The sequence below is a fragment of the Cotesia typhae genome, unplaced genomic scaffold, assembly GCF_013202065.1.
Source record: "Cotesia typhae breed Kobodo isofemale line unplaced genomic scaffold, CoteBio_Ctyphae scaffold_152, whole genome shotgun sequence".
Lineage (NCBI taxonomy): Eukaryota > Metazoa > Arthropoda > Insecta > Hymenoptera > Braconidae > Cotesia > Cotesia typhae.
Genome location: NW_027423776.1, coordinates 7,597,735 through 7,614,212, shown reverse-complemented (window position 1 = coordinate 7,614,212; position 16,478 = coordinate 7,597,735). Strand labels below are relative to the sequence as shown.

At 26.6% G+C, this 16,478-nt stretch overlaps 2 protein-coding genes across 3 annotated transcripts; both read right to left on the bottom strand.

Annotated features, from left to right (window-relative positions):
• Window positions 1-1,208: 1,208 nt before the first annotated feature.
• On the bottom strand, window positions 1,209-12,392 carry Bs (serum response factor blistered). 2 transcript variants are annotated; one of them, XM_074257125.1, is made up of 6 exons: window positions 12,248-12,392; window positions 11,274-12,166; window positions 10,872-11,123; window positions 5,918-6,023; window positions 2,608-2,736; window positions 1,209-1,681 (listed from the first exon to the last, which is right to left on the bottom strand). In XM_074257125.1, exons 2-6 carry the CDS (start codon window positions 11,775-11,777, stop codon window positions 1,488-1,490), a joined length of 1,185 nt encoding a protein of 394 aa, XP_074113226.1. In that variant the 5' UTR covers window positions 11,778-12,166; window positions 12,248-12,392; the 3' UTR covers window positions 1,209-1,487. The 2 variants fall into 2 exon arrangements, with proteins under 2 accessions (XP_074113226.1, XP_074113227.1); XM_074257126.1 differs by having other exon boundaries at window positions 1,544-1,681; window positions 2,572-2,736.
• A 2,443-nt stretch (window positions 12,393-14,835) lies between these two features.
• On the bottom strand, window positions 14,836-16,055 carry LOC141535793 (mediator of RNA polymerase II transcription subunit 29-like). The gene is made up of 2 exons (XM_074255909.1): window positions 15,835-16,055; window positions 14,836-15,567 (listed from the first exon to the last, which is right to left on the bottom strand). Exon 2 carries the CDS (start codon window positions 15,561-15,563, stop codon window positions 14,988-14,990), a length of 576 nt encoding a protein of 191 aa, XP_074112010.1. The 5' UTR covers window positions 15,564-15,567; window positions 15,835-16,055; the 3' UTR covers window positions 14,836-14,987.
• Between the last annotated feature and the right edge of the window lie 423 nt (window positions 16,056-16,478).

Here is a 16,478-nt window from a genome sequence, read left to right as displayed (position 1 = left end):
AAAATAAATAAACATATTAAATTATTTACTTCAAATATCATAAAAAAATTTATTCTTTAATCTTAAAAAGATTATATGCAAAGTAATTGTTTGTTTAAATAAATATACGACTTTATAAAAATTTTTCAAAGAGAAGACCACTGAAATACTATTATAAAAATAAATACTTTGATAATTCGTAAACTAGTTGATATAAATATTTATATTTACTTGACGTTAACTTAAAACTCGAATCATTTCTTCTCTGTGTGCCAAAAAATAATCTTAAATTATGAGCTCGTAATAAAAAGATTTATAGATATCCCAGTTTTAGGTTTAGAAGCTAAAATAAAAAAACTCCTGCATAATTTAAATCAACTGTTAAAAATATATGATTCTATAAAGCAATTTTAATTTTCCAAAATTTATGATCAGCAAAAAGACCAGATAATCTAAAAAACAAATATATCTACTTCTAAAGCAACTAACTACTTAAATAAAAAAAATCAGTAATTACATAACATATTATTTTTAAAGAATTATCAAATTGTTATACAAACACTTTATGGTAAATCATAAAAAAACATTACAATTATTTATTTTTATGTATATAAAATATATACGTCTGAAAAAATGTACATATTTACTTTTTAAATAATTTTTACCTCCCGAATTCTCTAGCATTAGTTTTTTAAATCTACATTCTTCATAATTTCGATAAATCAAAAAATAAATAAATTGATATGATTTTTTTATTGCTTTAAAAATAATGCTTCAGTATATATAATGGCGCATAACTATATAAATATTATAAATATATATATTTATATATACAATAGTATATATAGCGGTTAATACACAATTTCACTAGCATTTTTAAGGCATAACATTACTCGCTTATTTGTTATAAAATATAAAAAACAACCGTAAGTTGAATTACAAATTTCTACGACACTTAAAAAATAAAAAAAAAAAAAAATACAACAGTCGATTTATTGGTTTATTTTTATAATAATAATAATATAATAGTAATAATAAATAAAAATGAATAAAAAATGCTCCTTTTTATTTCTTCAAAACATAAAGTTACTAAATTGTTAACTAACTAGTAAGAGATCATAAAAAAAAATTAATTAAATTATCAACAAATTATCGAGGCTCATTATTCATCGATTAAATATGAACCAATTAATTGTTTAATTAAAAATAACTAATTAATTAATTTTAAAGAAAATTATCGCTTACTGTTGAACAGTGACTAGTTAAATATTTTTGAGTAACTTTTAACAAATACATTTCTTAATACCATAATTAATAAAATCAATAAATATAAAAATATATTTTCCTTTATCAAAAATTTATACAAATATTGATAAAAAAAAATATTAGTTCAAATTTTGATCTTGATAAAAATTAATTTATTGCAGCAAAAAAAAAAAAAAGAAACTAAACGTTAATTAAACTATGTATATGAATTCATTTATTATACCCAGAATAAAAAGGTACTATCATTTACGATCTTTACTGAGATCTGAAGGCATATCTGAATTGACATCTGTTGATGCTATCGAACAAGGTGGTGATAAAGCCTTAGATGTAACTGGCAATGACAGTCCTCGACTACTCATCGACACGTTTAAAGGATGTAAGGGAATTGTAATAAATGGTTGATTAGATTGCCCGCTATTGATATTCGATGTACCTGTAAATAAATTAAAATTCTTTTATTAATAATAATAAATACTTTTTTAAATATTAATTAACAATAATCTTTTTTTTATATTAATTTGATTGATAAATTATTAAAATATTTACAGACCAGTCATTGATTATTTTTATCTGAAATAAATTTTTTATTTCTTCAGAAGAAATAATTCAAATTATAAAAATTTTTAAAATAGAGTTTTAATTTGATATAGCTTCCTAATTTCTATAATTGGACATAATTTTAATAATAATAAATTTTTAAAATATTAATTTAATTGATAAACTATTTAAATATTTATTGACCAATCATTAATTATTTTTTATGTAAAATAAATTTTTTATTTCTTCAGAAGAAATAATTCAAATTATAAAAATTTGAAAAATAGAGTTTCAATTTAATATAGCTTCCTTATTTCTATGATTGGGCATAATATTTAATAATAAAAATAATAATAATAATAATAATAATAATAATAATAATAAAAATTTAAAAAATGGTTATTTCAACAATGAAGGTATTGTCTAAAAATTTTTTACAATTTATTATAAATGGTGATGACGATGTTAATTGTTTTTTAAGGTCACAAGAGGTAATTACTAAAAAGGTAAATAGAGACACGCCTTTGTCTAAATTACAACATAAAAGGGATGATTTCTCACGTAAAAATAATCAGAAGATAGTATAAACAGTTGCAGTTACAGTAAAAAAAATAGCAAACTCCAGTTAACGCTAGTATAAATATAAATATGTGAATATTTACGTGTAGTAATTGTAATTAAAAGTGTATATACAAAACAATAGGTATACACCCAGAGAAGAATTAAAATTAATGAAACATTTAAAATATAAATATGGAACTTCCGGTGACAGTATATTGTACGTACGTGATAACACGTAGAACGGTCATAATGATAACTCACTTCCGTCTGAAGAAATTTGAACAGGTTGCCCGTTTTGTCCAATACTTAATAGTACTCCAGAACTTGGCGAATACATCACATTTTGCGGCATTTGGTACATTATCCCCGTTGAAAAGGCCGGCATTCCTCCTGCAAATTCGATAAACACAAAAACAACTTCGTTATTATTTTAATTTATTTATTTTGTAAAAGTAGGGCATTTATCTCAAGAAATTTATAGACCTATTTTTATACAATAGAACTTCTTTAACTTCATTTTATAACTTTTTAAAATTTTTCAATCTCTTTAATAATAAATTTCACCGATGCAGAGAAAAAAATTAATGTGCTTTAGAAATAAATTTAAATGAAGAAAAAAAAATACTCTTACCAAGTAATTTTTTTTTTTTAAATACTATTTTCCTATTTGTGGTAATAATTCAAAACATTTAGGCTGAGTAAGTACATTTACACTTGAGTGAAATTTTTTTCTACACATAAATAATACTTGCGTAGGTAAAAGTTTATAAAATCGCAACAATTACAAAATGTTTGTCTAATTAGTTTCAATGTAATCCTTACATACTTTAATTGAAACGTCTTATTTCAAAATCAAACAAAAAACTTCGGAAAAATGTATTTAATTTTTTACACATCTAGGTCTATTATTCTTTTGTATTGTTTAATTAAAAAAAAAAATCATTGCAGTCTTATTGATTTAATTACACATCAAATTCCTGACTTGTAAAAATTTTTTGCAACTTAAAAAATTATTAAAAACCAAAAAATAGCCTAATTTTAAATCCAGCAGCTGAATCGTGTTAAATTTTTTAAAAGTAATCTTGCAAAAAAAAAAAAAGATACTTATTTTTCAATTAAAAAAAATTTTTACGAAAATATTTTAGTTGTCAAATGATACGTGCTAAAAATATAAATCGCAAAAGTTTAAGAAAAAATATAAGCTCTTAAAAATTTCGCTGTTACTAGGTTTTAAAATTAGACAGCGGATGAAGAATTGAAACGAAAAACACTTTCATTTTATTTCTTAAGCTTTGATTTTTTTTTTTTTTTTTTTATTAAATACAATCTAAATTTATTCTGAATTGCAAAGTAATTTTGTGCAAAAATAATTTAAAAATTACAATATTTTTTTAATCTATGTACAAGTGATATAAATTATAAATAAAAGAAACGAAAATTTTTAAGGGGAATTTTATAAAAAATAAAAATTAAACTCTTGCTAATAATAATTGTAAAAATTTCTAGCATTAATTTTAAGCATCAGGTAAATATATAATTGTTGCGAAATTAAAATAATAAATTTAATGATGAATAAGTCTTGAAAAATAAGAATATTAATTAGTAATTAATATTAATAAAAAGTAGTAAGGTTTTTTGAGAAAGTTTGTCGACGCGCAAAAAATAGTTAAAAATCGAGTGCTCTTAAAGAAGTGATGAGAGGCAGTTCCCTTAAATGAATATTCAAAAATAAAGAATAAATTTATATACTGATGGTATCAAGATGAGAAATAATAATAAATAACGAAGATAAGATGTATTGTTAAGTTAAAAAGCGATGAAAAGACATCCATATAAATAAATATTTGGTATTGATTAGGTTAGTACAGAAATAATAATCTTAGTAAGAGAAAAAGAGAGGGATAAGGTTGAGTATAAGCAATAAGCAGTCTTTGGCATTTCGCGTTAATAAAAAGTGGCATCCAATAAAATGAACATGGCATTTCAGACAGTTAAAGATAACCGAACGTGTTCATTGCCTGGTGAACACTCAACTCATCCAGTGAGTATAGTACCCGCAAACTGCAGTAGTATCGTCGTACCCTGGAGATCCACGTCGTCTCTTCTGTATATTAGCATCGATATTTATGTGTACACCTGCATCAAATGCGGCTTTCGACCGGATCCTACTTCCCAAGTTGGAATCGCGTTGTCGTCTTAGTTTGGTCATCGTGAACCGTACGACTCCTTACATTACTTACTCCCCTACACGGGCAACCCCGTCATCGCTCGCACGTTTTTCGCATTCTAAGTACCCCCAAGTCAAGATAGTACTACTATACTCTAACAATTTTAAACAGTTCGGTTACCCAGACTTTAATTCTATTAACACGATAACTCACATTTACTTTTACTTATTGTCATTTATAATATACATTTATACGTGTACTTTATATATTCTTCTTTATCATCATTACACATCAGTATCTCCAAAATTTCATTTATTTACATTAATTTTTTGTCTTTCTTCATTTTTTATTAAATTATTATAAATTAAATTAAATTATATTATATTATTATTTTATTATTTAATAATTTAATAATTAAATTATAAATTAAAAATAATTATAATTTTTAATGAAATAATAATTTCATTTTTTTTAAAATAATTTTTTTGTATTACCAATATGTACAAAGTCGATTGACGTTTAAATAAATAAATAAATAAATAATTATTATTGTTGTTATTATTACTGTTATAATGTAATATTTTATTATTATTATTTAATAATAACCAGCAACCTGTAATCACTATGCGACTGCCGAGATTTAAGAATTATGAATAAGAAAACTTAATGACTTAATGATTTTTTTATATTTTATAATCACACTGTAGATAGTTCGGGTAATTTTTAAATAAATTTTAAAAATAATAGTGCTTTCGCAGGATCAATTACAAATAATTTAATGGACAAATGTGACCGAACAAATTTATAGATTTAAAAAATTATTAAAACCTTCTTCAAAAATTTTACATAAAAAATTGACTACTAAAAAATATATAAAACCAAAAGGCACTAATTTTTATCAAAACCTTTCTGATGAGACCAAATTAAACTATAAAAATTTCATTAAAAATAATAATATGCTCGTCTCAAAATTTTTCTTTCTTGCACGCTCTTGCATCTTTATAGACCTGTATGTTATAAATAAATAAATAAAAAATTTTATTTACCGCCAAATTCGAATTTATTAATAACTGCTTCGAAAACTTATCATAATAAATAAACTATTTTAGAAAAGCATATGAAACATTGAAAAGGCACAACTTCAGGTCGAAATCTTTCCAACGCTACCAAATTTAATCATAAAAACCCATTGGCCACAAAATTTCGCTTATTCTCTTAATAATATAAATATAAAAATAATAATAATAATAAAAATTCATTTTCAATACACATTGTCAATTGTTTTTCATTATACCGGCGTCTCATAATAAATTATTAACCAACGACAACAATAAGAAATAAAAAAAAATAATTATTAAAGTATTCATACATTCAATAAATAAATATGAATATATGTAAATTACCTGGATGATTTTTTAACGGTGGCTTAGTGTCAGTAGGCTCGCCATCACTGGAATCACCCTCACTGTCATTGGCACAAATATCTGATCTCGGGGATGCTGTTTCTTCCTGGAATTAAAAAAGTAATTTTAATTAATCTTCTTAAAATGACCGTAAAATATTTTAATAGTTAACAATTTGTCAATAATTTAAACGTAAAAAATAATAAACACTAAAGATAATGTATATTTACAATAAAAAGTTAGTAATTTTAATACACTTGTTTTTACAAACGTATAATTAATAATGCGATGACAGATGTACCGATCATTATCGTGTTTGTGTGTCTTGGGTGGTACGTTAGTGCTCATATATATCTATATCAATATAATAAAATGTAACAATAATAAAAAAGATGACTTTCGCGAATTGCAATTGACGAATCGGTAAAATGAGTCCCCCCGGATACGTGTGCGTATAACATACGTGCTGCACGCGTAACCTACACTAGCGGGGAGAAAGATGCATCCTTGTTCGCTCCTTATAAGGTCATCCGTGCTCGACCCAATGCATCGGTATAAACTTGGAGCAAATAATTCTCACGAGCTTACGCTCTGCTGATTATACCAGCCAACGTTTACCCTCTTCCATCAAATACTACTTGCAAGAGTATCATAGCTTCCGTAACTAATAAACCTTACACTAATATTTATATTTATTCATTTTTATTCCAATTTTAAATTCAATTATTTAATATTGATTATCCTACTACATTTCTTCTTGTTACTATTTATTCAAGTATTTATTTCTTCCCAAAAATTTTTTTAAATATTTATTTCATTGATAAACTATTAAAATATTTTTTAACCAATCATTAATTATTTTTTATCTAAAATAAATTTATTATTTCTTCTGAAGAAATAATTTAAATAACAAAATTTGAAAAAGCGAATTTTAGTTTGATACCGCTTCCTAGTTTCTATGATTGGAAATAATAATAATAAATAATTTTTTAAATATTAATTTAATTGATAAACTATAAAAATATTTATTGATCAATCATTAATTATTTTTTATCTAAAATAAATTTTTTATTTCTTCTGAAGAAATAATTTAAATAATAAAAATTTGACAAAGCGAATTTTAATTTGATACCGCTTCCTAGTTTCTATAATTGAAAATAATAATAATAATAATAATAATTTTTTACATATTAATTAATAATAATTTTTTTTAAATATTAATTTTATTGAAAAACTATTAAAATATTTATTGACCAATCATTAATAATTTTTTTATCTAAAATAAATTTTTTATTTCTTCTGAAGAAATAATTTAAATAATAAAAATTTGAAAAAGCGAATTTTAATTTGATACCGCTTCCTAGTTTCTATAATTGAAAATAATAATAATAATAAAGCGGCAAAGAAGCCCAAGCAGTCTCCAAGCAAGCTTGAATTTTTAGGGGAATCCCTTCAGAGTAAAAAACAAAAAAAAACCACACAACATGCATCAGAATGCTTCAAGATTCTTAGTAGCAAAAAAAGCGTGCTATATTTTACTGATCAGATATATATATAGCTCATGAATACGTGAGCGAGGGCACTCGATTAAATTCAACATATATAATAGGGAGAAAAAGCACTTGGACTCTTAAAAGAGAGCAACGGTACTTGAATCTGATCAATCATAAAGCGACAACAGCAGTACTTGATTCTTGGAAACCCGAAAAGCGTCTTCCTGTGGTCCAGCTTCTGGAGCAGTAGCAGCAATCCCTCAGTAGTTTCAATAATTATGATAATTATGATGATGATGATGATGGTAGCAGTAGTAACAGTAGTAGTTGCGATAAAAAGTAGCATTCCCGACTTACAAGTAACTCCTATATAAGAGTGTTTGGCATCGAGAAACATTGCCTCTATATGGAGCCAAGCCGGCTTTGACAAAGGTGACCGTATAAGGAGGTTGGTTTCTACCTTCCTTACACGTCTCTTTACGCACACAACTAGTCTGCACACCTGGTTGCACCTACCATACGCTTACATTTAACATTAAACTTTATATATTACGTTTGCTTCGTTGCATCCCAAGTATCTCTTGTGAGCTTGTTAACTCGTTAATATCTATTCCAATTAAAAATATATATAGAGAGCTTCTTATATTCTTATATATATTTATAGATTTTATCCTAGATTGCTGAGTCGATAAAATTAAAAAATGTCCCTATAAATTTTAAAAATATTTAGTTTAATTAATTTACTGAATGTTGAGCAATAAAATAAGAAATAACGATTAATTGTTAAAGTTATTTTTTTTTTAATTATTTTTATTTCTTCTCTAATTATTAGACAAGTTTGTAACACGTTTGCCACGGCCTCTTTTTTATTTTTAAAAAACTCTCTAACATTTTAGCACGATTGCTATTCGAATAGTTATTTTATTTAGTTTTTTTTTTTTTCTTCTTACGCCGCTAATTGTTGTTAGCCGCATAGAAAAATCATTATGGCAGTAAAACCGCGTATAATGTAATTCCAGGCCGGAGTTTAGCAATCACAGACATCACTTTTATCCGTAAGAGGATTTAGAATTGTACGCAGAGTGTGACGAAATTAAATTTTTGCCCTTTTATCTGCTGAGAAGAAAAAATTTATTTATAATATGTCTCGCGGGACTGCAGCATTTTTATAGACTAACTCTAATAGACTCACTCTTTTATATTTGAAGTAATGCAAAAAAATGTCACCATAATTGCTTATTACAACATGTTATATATATTATATATATAAATATAGTAAAGCTAGGATAAACAAGCAATACCTTTACCTACCTTTATTAATATTCAGGAAGAATATATATATATATATATTAAGGATAGGATGCATTATGCTACATTCACTCAAAACCAAAATATAAATAAAAACACAAATGCAAAGCAATTTCTTAAAAATAATAATAGTAAAAAAAAATTAACAAAGTATTGATTGTTGTTGTTTTCTTTTTTTTTTTTTAAATAAATTGTAAAGCTTTGTAACCAATCTTACGGTTGTATTGTTAAAGAAAAATTGTATAATTGTAAATATATATAAATATTATCACAGTATTTTACAGTACATATGTACACATGTGATACAATAACAGGCGTAAAAAAAATTTATAATTTTTACCTAACATTTAAATTCTCTTTTATAAAACAAATAAAATTAAACTAGTTTTATTTTTTATTTTATTTTAAATTAGTAGCCGCCGTTATTTTGTACTTTGTTCATTTAACGAGGACATACAAGGGTTTACGAGATTTTTTTTTTTTTATTTTATAAACAATCGAATTATTATTTTTTTAATTAATGTCACCGCGATTTTTCGTTGCTAAATTTAATAATAATAAAATTATGCGTGCATGGACGGAATTAATTGCACAAGACATTGAACAGAAAAATTTTAAATTACATAAACTAAAATAAAAATAATTAAAAAATAGCTTAAGCTATAGAAAAAAAATAGAAAATAAAAAAAACAAACCAACTACACATGCCAAAGTAGCAAAAAAAAATATACAATGCCAAATTTATAAAAAAATAAATATAAAAAAAAATATGATGATGCACAATACTGTGTAGGAACGTTCAAGCGTGCACCACACTCGTTTTACCCTAATCGTACTCGCACCCAGTATACAAACGGTGTTTTTATGTCATTAATTGGCTTTGCCTTCGGAAAAGTACGTATAATATTTTCAATTATAAAAAATAATTTAAATATAATAATAAAGAAAAAAATATATCTACTGAATAATCCTAAAGCTATCCTAAAAAATCGAATCCTCGATATAGCTTTGGATTCCCAAAAAAAAAAAATCTTTCGTATATACATATGTAATTACGTTAATAAATATTGTTTAAATAATTTTAAAAAATAATAGTGATAATATAAAATTAAAGTAAAAAAAATTGAAAACAAAGTACACTGAAAAAAAAAATTTTTTTTAAATGTTTGTGAAACCACTTTGATAATTGTTCAACGTAAAAAAATTATCTAACTTTTTAAATATAAATAAATATTAGCCATATGGTTCACCTCATATAAATAAATATTATTTCCAGTGTACTAAACTATACAATTAAATCACACGCGTTTAGTCAATTTATCCAAATATCATTAGCTCATTTACATTTAAAGACCAATATATCAATCAATAAATAGATCTCATATTTTAAAAACTTTCTCTAGAGTCTAGACGAAAAAATAAAATAACGATACTCATTACGTTGTATTGTCATACTGTCTTTGGACTTGACGCGTAAATACTAATGAAAAAAAATATTACAATAATAAAAAAAAAAAAAAATAATAATCTCAATTGAAAGTTCAGCTTGCAATAAAAATCATCACGAATTAACAAGAAAAAAAAAAGTAATAATAAAAGCCGTGGATAAATTCCACGACAACTCATATATCACTAATGACAATTTTTATTTTAGCCTCGTAAGTAAATCAGCCGTGAATAATAAATTTTACAGCAAAACACCAATCACTTAAATAATAGCACATTCACGTAAATAATTTATAAATTCAATAATTATCTATAATTAAATAGAATCAATAAAAGAATGAATTAATTTATCATATTTAACTCCTAACTAGATAAACTTTTTTTAAAACCGTGTGCGAGAAATAAAAAAATGAAAACTACCGCTGTGGGTGCGAGTGCGACATATGGGGATGATAAGTTGCGTGCGGGGGCGGCAACGGCGACGGACACGATTGTTGATAAGGTCCACCGGCTAAGAGCGGCCCCGGACTCGAGCACGGTACCAGATGGGAGCTTGGCGAGCCAGCGTGTGCATGCGCTATCAGATGTGCATGCTGTGAGTGCTGACCGTGGGAGGGTGGCCCGTGTTGGGAACCCGGACCACCAGCCCCCGGATAACCTCCGTGTAAAGCACCACCGTGGGGTGAGCCGTACACCAGTTGCCTTACTTTCTGCTCATCATCAGCGATGTTGTACGTCAGTTCAGTCTCCTCAAACCCCGTCGCTGACATCCGTTGGTCTCCTGACGAGCCTGACGGCGGTGGGTCCGGACTGTTCAGGCACGTTTGAATCAGCGCCTTTCCCGCCTCGCTCGTTATCATCGGCTGGAGTTTGCGCGTCGCAAATGTGTACACGTGACCGGTTTCACTGGCTACCAGCAGCATTACTTGTGTACCAGTCAAAGTTGACAGCTCATACGCCTAAAAGAATGTCAACCAATTAATGTGTGATTAAAAATTAGATTTTTGGATTTACATGCAATTTACTGCTGATGATTTTAGTAACCAATCAATAGCAAATAATAAAAAAAAAAAAAATAATAATAAATAAATTAATTAATTAATACCAACCTTTTTCATGATTCCTGTTTTCCGCTTAGAAAATGTCGTGTACCTCCTCAATTTGTTGTCAATGTACTCCATTTTTATTTTAACACGTCCTTTGGTCTTTTTGCCATTAGAAGGGGGTGATTTTTTAGGAGCACCCAGATTTGTGTAAGTGTCGTCAAGGTTATCGGGAACACAGTCACCAGGTCCCATACCCATACTCTGATTTTGGGACAAATTTTGACGTCCATTGCCATCGTCATAACAAACGTCTGAGGAAGATCGTTTCATCCCTCGTTGCATGTTTACGTTAGAATTACCACCAGAATTAACACCACCACCACCAGCCCCTGCACCACCACCGCCAGTATTCATCATGGTGGCGCCACTGCGTAACTGTGAAGCTGCGGCCAGCTGAGAAGTAGACGGACGTCCATACATTTCGGCGCCAGTGTCGCTACCCATCATACCCATGTTATATCCAAGTGTCGTGTAACGACTGTCCCTCGCGCCACTGGAGTTGTCCATCACGGACTCGCGCACATCTAATCTATAAACCTAGCCCCTTAAGAGTGGGCTATTTCAACACACTATCAACTTTTTTTTTTTTTCAACTGACAGTGTCAGAAATTAATTACTTTTTTTTTCTTGAGTTTTTAAAATTTAGTTTTTAAAAAAAAATTTTTTTAAACAATAATAATAATAATTATTACTCTTAGTATTTACGCGTTTTAATATCACCGGTGTTATTGCCACGTGATGTACCATCTATGGCAATTACCGAGACAACGACGCGCACCATACGAGCGCTCCCCGCCAACTGAACGACAATTGAGTATCGTAACTTGACCTACGTATGAACGTGGTGCCTCCGCGTGTCCAAGCACACGCTTGTCCCCCACTTGGATAACTCGCGGCTGTAAAAAGTAGTTCCCACTGATTATTTTAGCTAATTGTGTTTATTAAACATGTGAAAAATTTTTTTAAAATAAAATTACCTGGTGACCAAAAAAATGGTGGTGTCAAAAAATTGTGTCAATATAACCTGGATAATTGACAAGATCTGTTTTAAATATTGCGCGGAGGACCACAGTTGGCGGCGAGAGGGCGTCCCCGGCTGCCATATTTAGAAGTAGACGTTACCATATTAGGAAAAGTTTCCCAAATATGGTGAACAGAGGTGGTCCTTCCTTTTCGAATAGTCGAACGGCGCGCAACGGCAAAACACCAATCCAACTGTCAGTTAGCTTTCTGCACGCCTTTGCCCCCCCAGTATTTAACACTATTTTACTATAAACATTGTTATTACACTTGAACAATATTTTTTTTTTTTTGCTATTATTTACTCTAGCAAATAATTTTTTTTTATCACTTATTATTTACTACTTCATGGAGCTCTGACAGCTGTTTGTATACAAAGTAGGAAACTTTATACTGATTTTTTTTAGCTTCCGTATCTACACTCATTTTATTTATTCATTGCAGACCTTCAAGTCCACATACACTACAAATGATAGGAATATCCAGATTTATATCAAATAATTTAATGAAGAATTGATTATGGTTTTTGAAAAATTAGAAAATTAAGTCGCATTTGACATAAACTAAAATAGATAGATATTTATTCAACATATACTGATAAAAATAGCGTTATTACTTAAAGCTGCGTTGAGAGAATGATGTTATAATAACCAACGAATATTGTATGGCACTGTGTGCAAGATATATTAATAATAGCACACTTAAAAAAATATTTATAAATACTAATACATTAATTTTAATAAATAAATACTTAATTTTAATAAATACTTGATTTTAATTAATTCTTAATTTTAATAATTAATACATTAATGTACCAGTATTTACATTAATAATATAAATACTGGTACATTAATTTTCATTAAAAAATGACATTGAAGTTAGAAATCACTTGACCATTTTTTGATTTTATTTAAAAAAACAAATTTTTTTTCTAATTGAATTTTTAATTTTTAAAAATTTCTAAAAGTCAATTTTTTTTTCTACTTTATTTTAAAAAAAAATTCTAAAAATCATCAAATATCTTCTACGTTAATTTTCATAAAAAAATGACATTAAAATTAGTAGTTACTTGACCATTTTTTAATTTTATTTAACAAATTTGTTCTAAAAAATTATTTTTTAAAAATTGAATTTAAAATTTTTTTTGCCATAATTTATTTAAAAAAAAAATTATCAAATCTCTGCTACATTAATTTTGATAAAAAAGTAAATAAAATAAAATATTGCTACACTATATATTTCTAATGATTGCTACACTATATATTTCTAATGATATTTAGCTTTCTCATAAACTGAAGAACGCGTTATGGTCAGCCTCCCACACTATTTTTTGCTTGAGCAACTATACAACACTGTAACACTAGTTGTAATACTCATGTCAGGTGTATATATACATATATTCATATGTATTATTATTATTATTATTATTATTATAAGTATAAAAGATCATAAAGATTTTTTTTTATTCATGTAAGCATTTAAACGGTGACAGCGCTTGTTAATGTTGATACCACCCATTTGCACTTGTGTACTTGCGTTAGGGTGCTACTGTAACTACTTATTCTCTTTTTATTTATATTATTAACAGCTAGACTGGTACTGCTACTGGTATTGCTGTTGATGCTTGATACTTAACTCATTCAGTCTTGATGTTAAAGCTTACAGCTACTTAACTGAGCAACCGAGTGATGATAATAATCATTTATACCACAAATGGAAGTATTTAGTCATACACATTATTATCGCTATTAATACGATAATATCTGTATTTACAATTAAAAATTATTTACATTTGTTTATTGTTAATTATTCATAAGTCGGGATTCTAAAAAATTTGCTTTTATTTCAATGATATTTATAGACATATTAAATTAGAAGTGAGTATATTTAATACCGTTATTTGGATTAATAAATTGTACGAGTTTTTTTATACATTGTTTGGAAAAATTATACCCGATAACTCAGTGCGCTTTAAAATTTATTTAATTATCAAGTATGCATTAATAAAATTTTTTTATTTGAGAAATAAAAGAATTTTTATTTAATTTTCACGCTATTTACAGAGATACTTTTTTTTTTCATAAAATAATTTTTTTTTTTTTTTTTTTTTTTTTACAAGTAACGTTAACTGTAATTATATTTTTAATTACATTTAAAATATCCGTACTTATCAAAAAGTAAATAAATTGTTTAAAAGTTTTGCTGCATACATTATAACGTTAAGCAATAAGCAATAATGTTTGACCCAATATTTTTTAATAAAATTTTACTGATAGTAGGCATTCCAATAAATAAACTTTAATAAAACTAAATATAGTAATAATACTTAAGTTAGCCGACGTTTTTAATTTTTTTTTAATAATTAAATTAGGACAAAAAAATATTTTTTAAAAATTGCACTTTCAGTTTTTTAAGTTTTTTACAAATAAATTTTTTTTTGATTTTTTTATAATTTTTTCAAAAAAAAAATTTTTTTTTAAATTTTGATAGATATCGGCTAACTTAATTTTTTTATATGTTATTGAAAAAATTAAATTACCCATTATTGCTGTTACATTATCAAAATTAATATTACTTTTAAAAATCTATATGAAAACCTGTTCTCGTACAAAAATGAACCTTGGTAGTATAAGTATATGATGAATAAATTAAATTTACATAAAAGACTTAATTATCTATAAATTAAATTATCTAAAATTATTCATTACTATTTAAAGAATTCGATGCAGCGACGAGCGCATCATGAATTTCCCGTAAAAATGAAACCTGAGACTTTACAGTGATCAAGAACTGTGGGTATGATAAAGCTGGTCCTTCTTGTGCTGGAATAGCCTCAGTGCGAGTCGGTATTACTGGCATTGGAAAATATCGAACAGAACTGGCATTTTGCGATAAACATTCGATAGATGTTTTTAAGTGTAACTCTATTTGATCGCAAATAGAATAAAATTCTTCCATGTTTTTATTAAAACGGTGATCAGAGTCCGGGCTTTTTGATGAACCAACGTCCACTAGGCTATTTTGAGTTAACGTTTGAGCCGCCGTTTTCAATGCTATTACAAGAGATTCTCGGAGTGGTCCAATAAGAGACTTTACTTTTGAAATATTATCGAGTTTCTCTTGGGTTTGTTGCTGCTGCTGCATTTGTTGCTGGACCTGCTGCTGGACTTGTTGAGCTTGCTGAGGATTCGGGGCCATCTGGGGATTTGTTGGTTGCGGCATTTGGCCCATCGCCATACCACCTTGTTGTTGCATTGACGGAATGTTCATCATTTATCTACATAAAAATTTATATTTAATTTTTTATTATAGAGTAGATCAATCAAACTTTATTTTTTTATGACATTAAATTTAGCTGTCACTTCACAATTGTTTTAATTTTCTTTAATAAATAAATTATAGCAAAAAAAAATTATTAAAAAAATGGACTTGTAGAAATTTTAATTTATTAAAAATAATTTTTTAGAACAAATTTTTTCGTGAAAGAAAATTAAAAAATTGTCAAAAGACAGCTAACTTTAATGTCATGATTTTTTTTACTTACTCAGATTTAATTACTTCCCAGTTGATGATTGAAAGTGACTTCAATTACTTAACTCAGATATTATTGTTTTATTTCTATAAAAGTCAAATTCGTGTAATTTTTTTATAAAAAAAATGACACTTACTTTTATTACCCCCTTAGCAATTTCTCAATTAATTAAAAATATTTTTTGTAACTACTAGGTTATAAATAAACAAATTTCAGGTCAATTGTAAAATCACCTTTCAAAAAATTTTGTTATCATCATATTTGACGTATTGTTGTATATATTTAATCAAGATGGCGCTACTTGTGAATTACGCAGTTTTAAATAACATCTGTTTTTTTTTTATTGATTATATATTTATTTATTAATAGAAATTTAATTAATTTAATAAAATAATTTATTAAAAATTTTCAAGTAAGATAGAAATTTGTTTGAGATCATAAAAATAAAAAATTAAAAAAAAAAAAAAAACATTTATTTATTGTTGCGCAGGGAACCAACAAAACAAATATAATTCTGACATATTGTCGGTAGGTTATCTAAAAAATTGTAAAATTTTTTTTTATGCTTTTTGTTGTTATTTTGAGAGTTTTTAATTAAAATTGAGTTAGCCAACATCTAGACTTTTAAAAAAATTTTTTTTTATTAATTAAATTAT

Excerpts from the sequence above, each read along its gene's own strand:
- LOC141535793 (XM_074255909.1), bottom strand. The coding sequence starts at position 15,563 with ATGATGAACATTCCGTCAATGCAACAACAAGGTGGTATGGCGATGGGC.
- Bs (XM_074257125.1), bottom strand. The coding sequence starts at position 11,777 with ATGGACAACTCCAGTGGCGCGAGGGACAGTCGTTACACGACACTTGGA. Across the intron at positions 11,124-11,273 it reads AAACAGGAATCATGAAAAAG|GCGTATGAGCTGTCAACTTT; the intron begins GTTGGTATTAAT and ends ACATTCTTTTAG. Across the intron at positions 2,737-5,917 it reads ACCGTTAAAAAATCATCCAG|GAGGAATGCCGGCCTTTTCA; the intron begins GTAATTTACATA and ends TCGAATTTGCAG.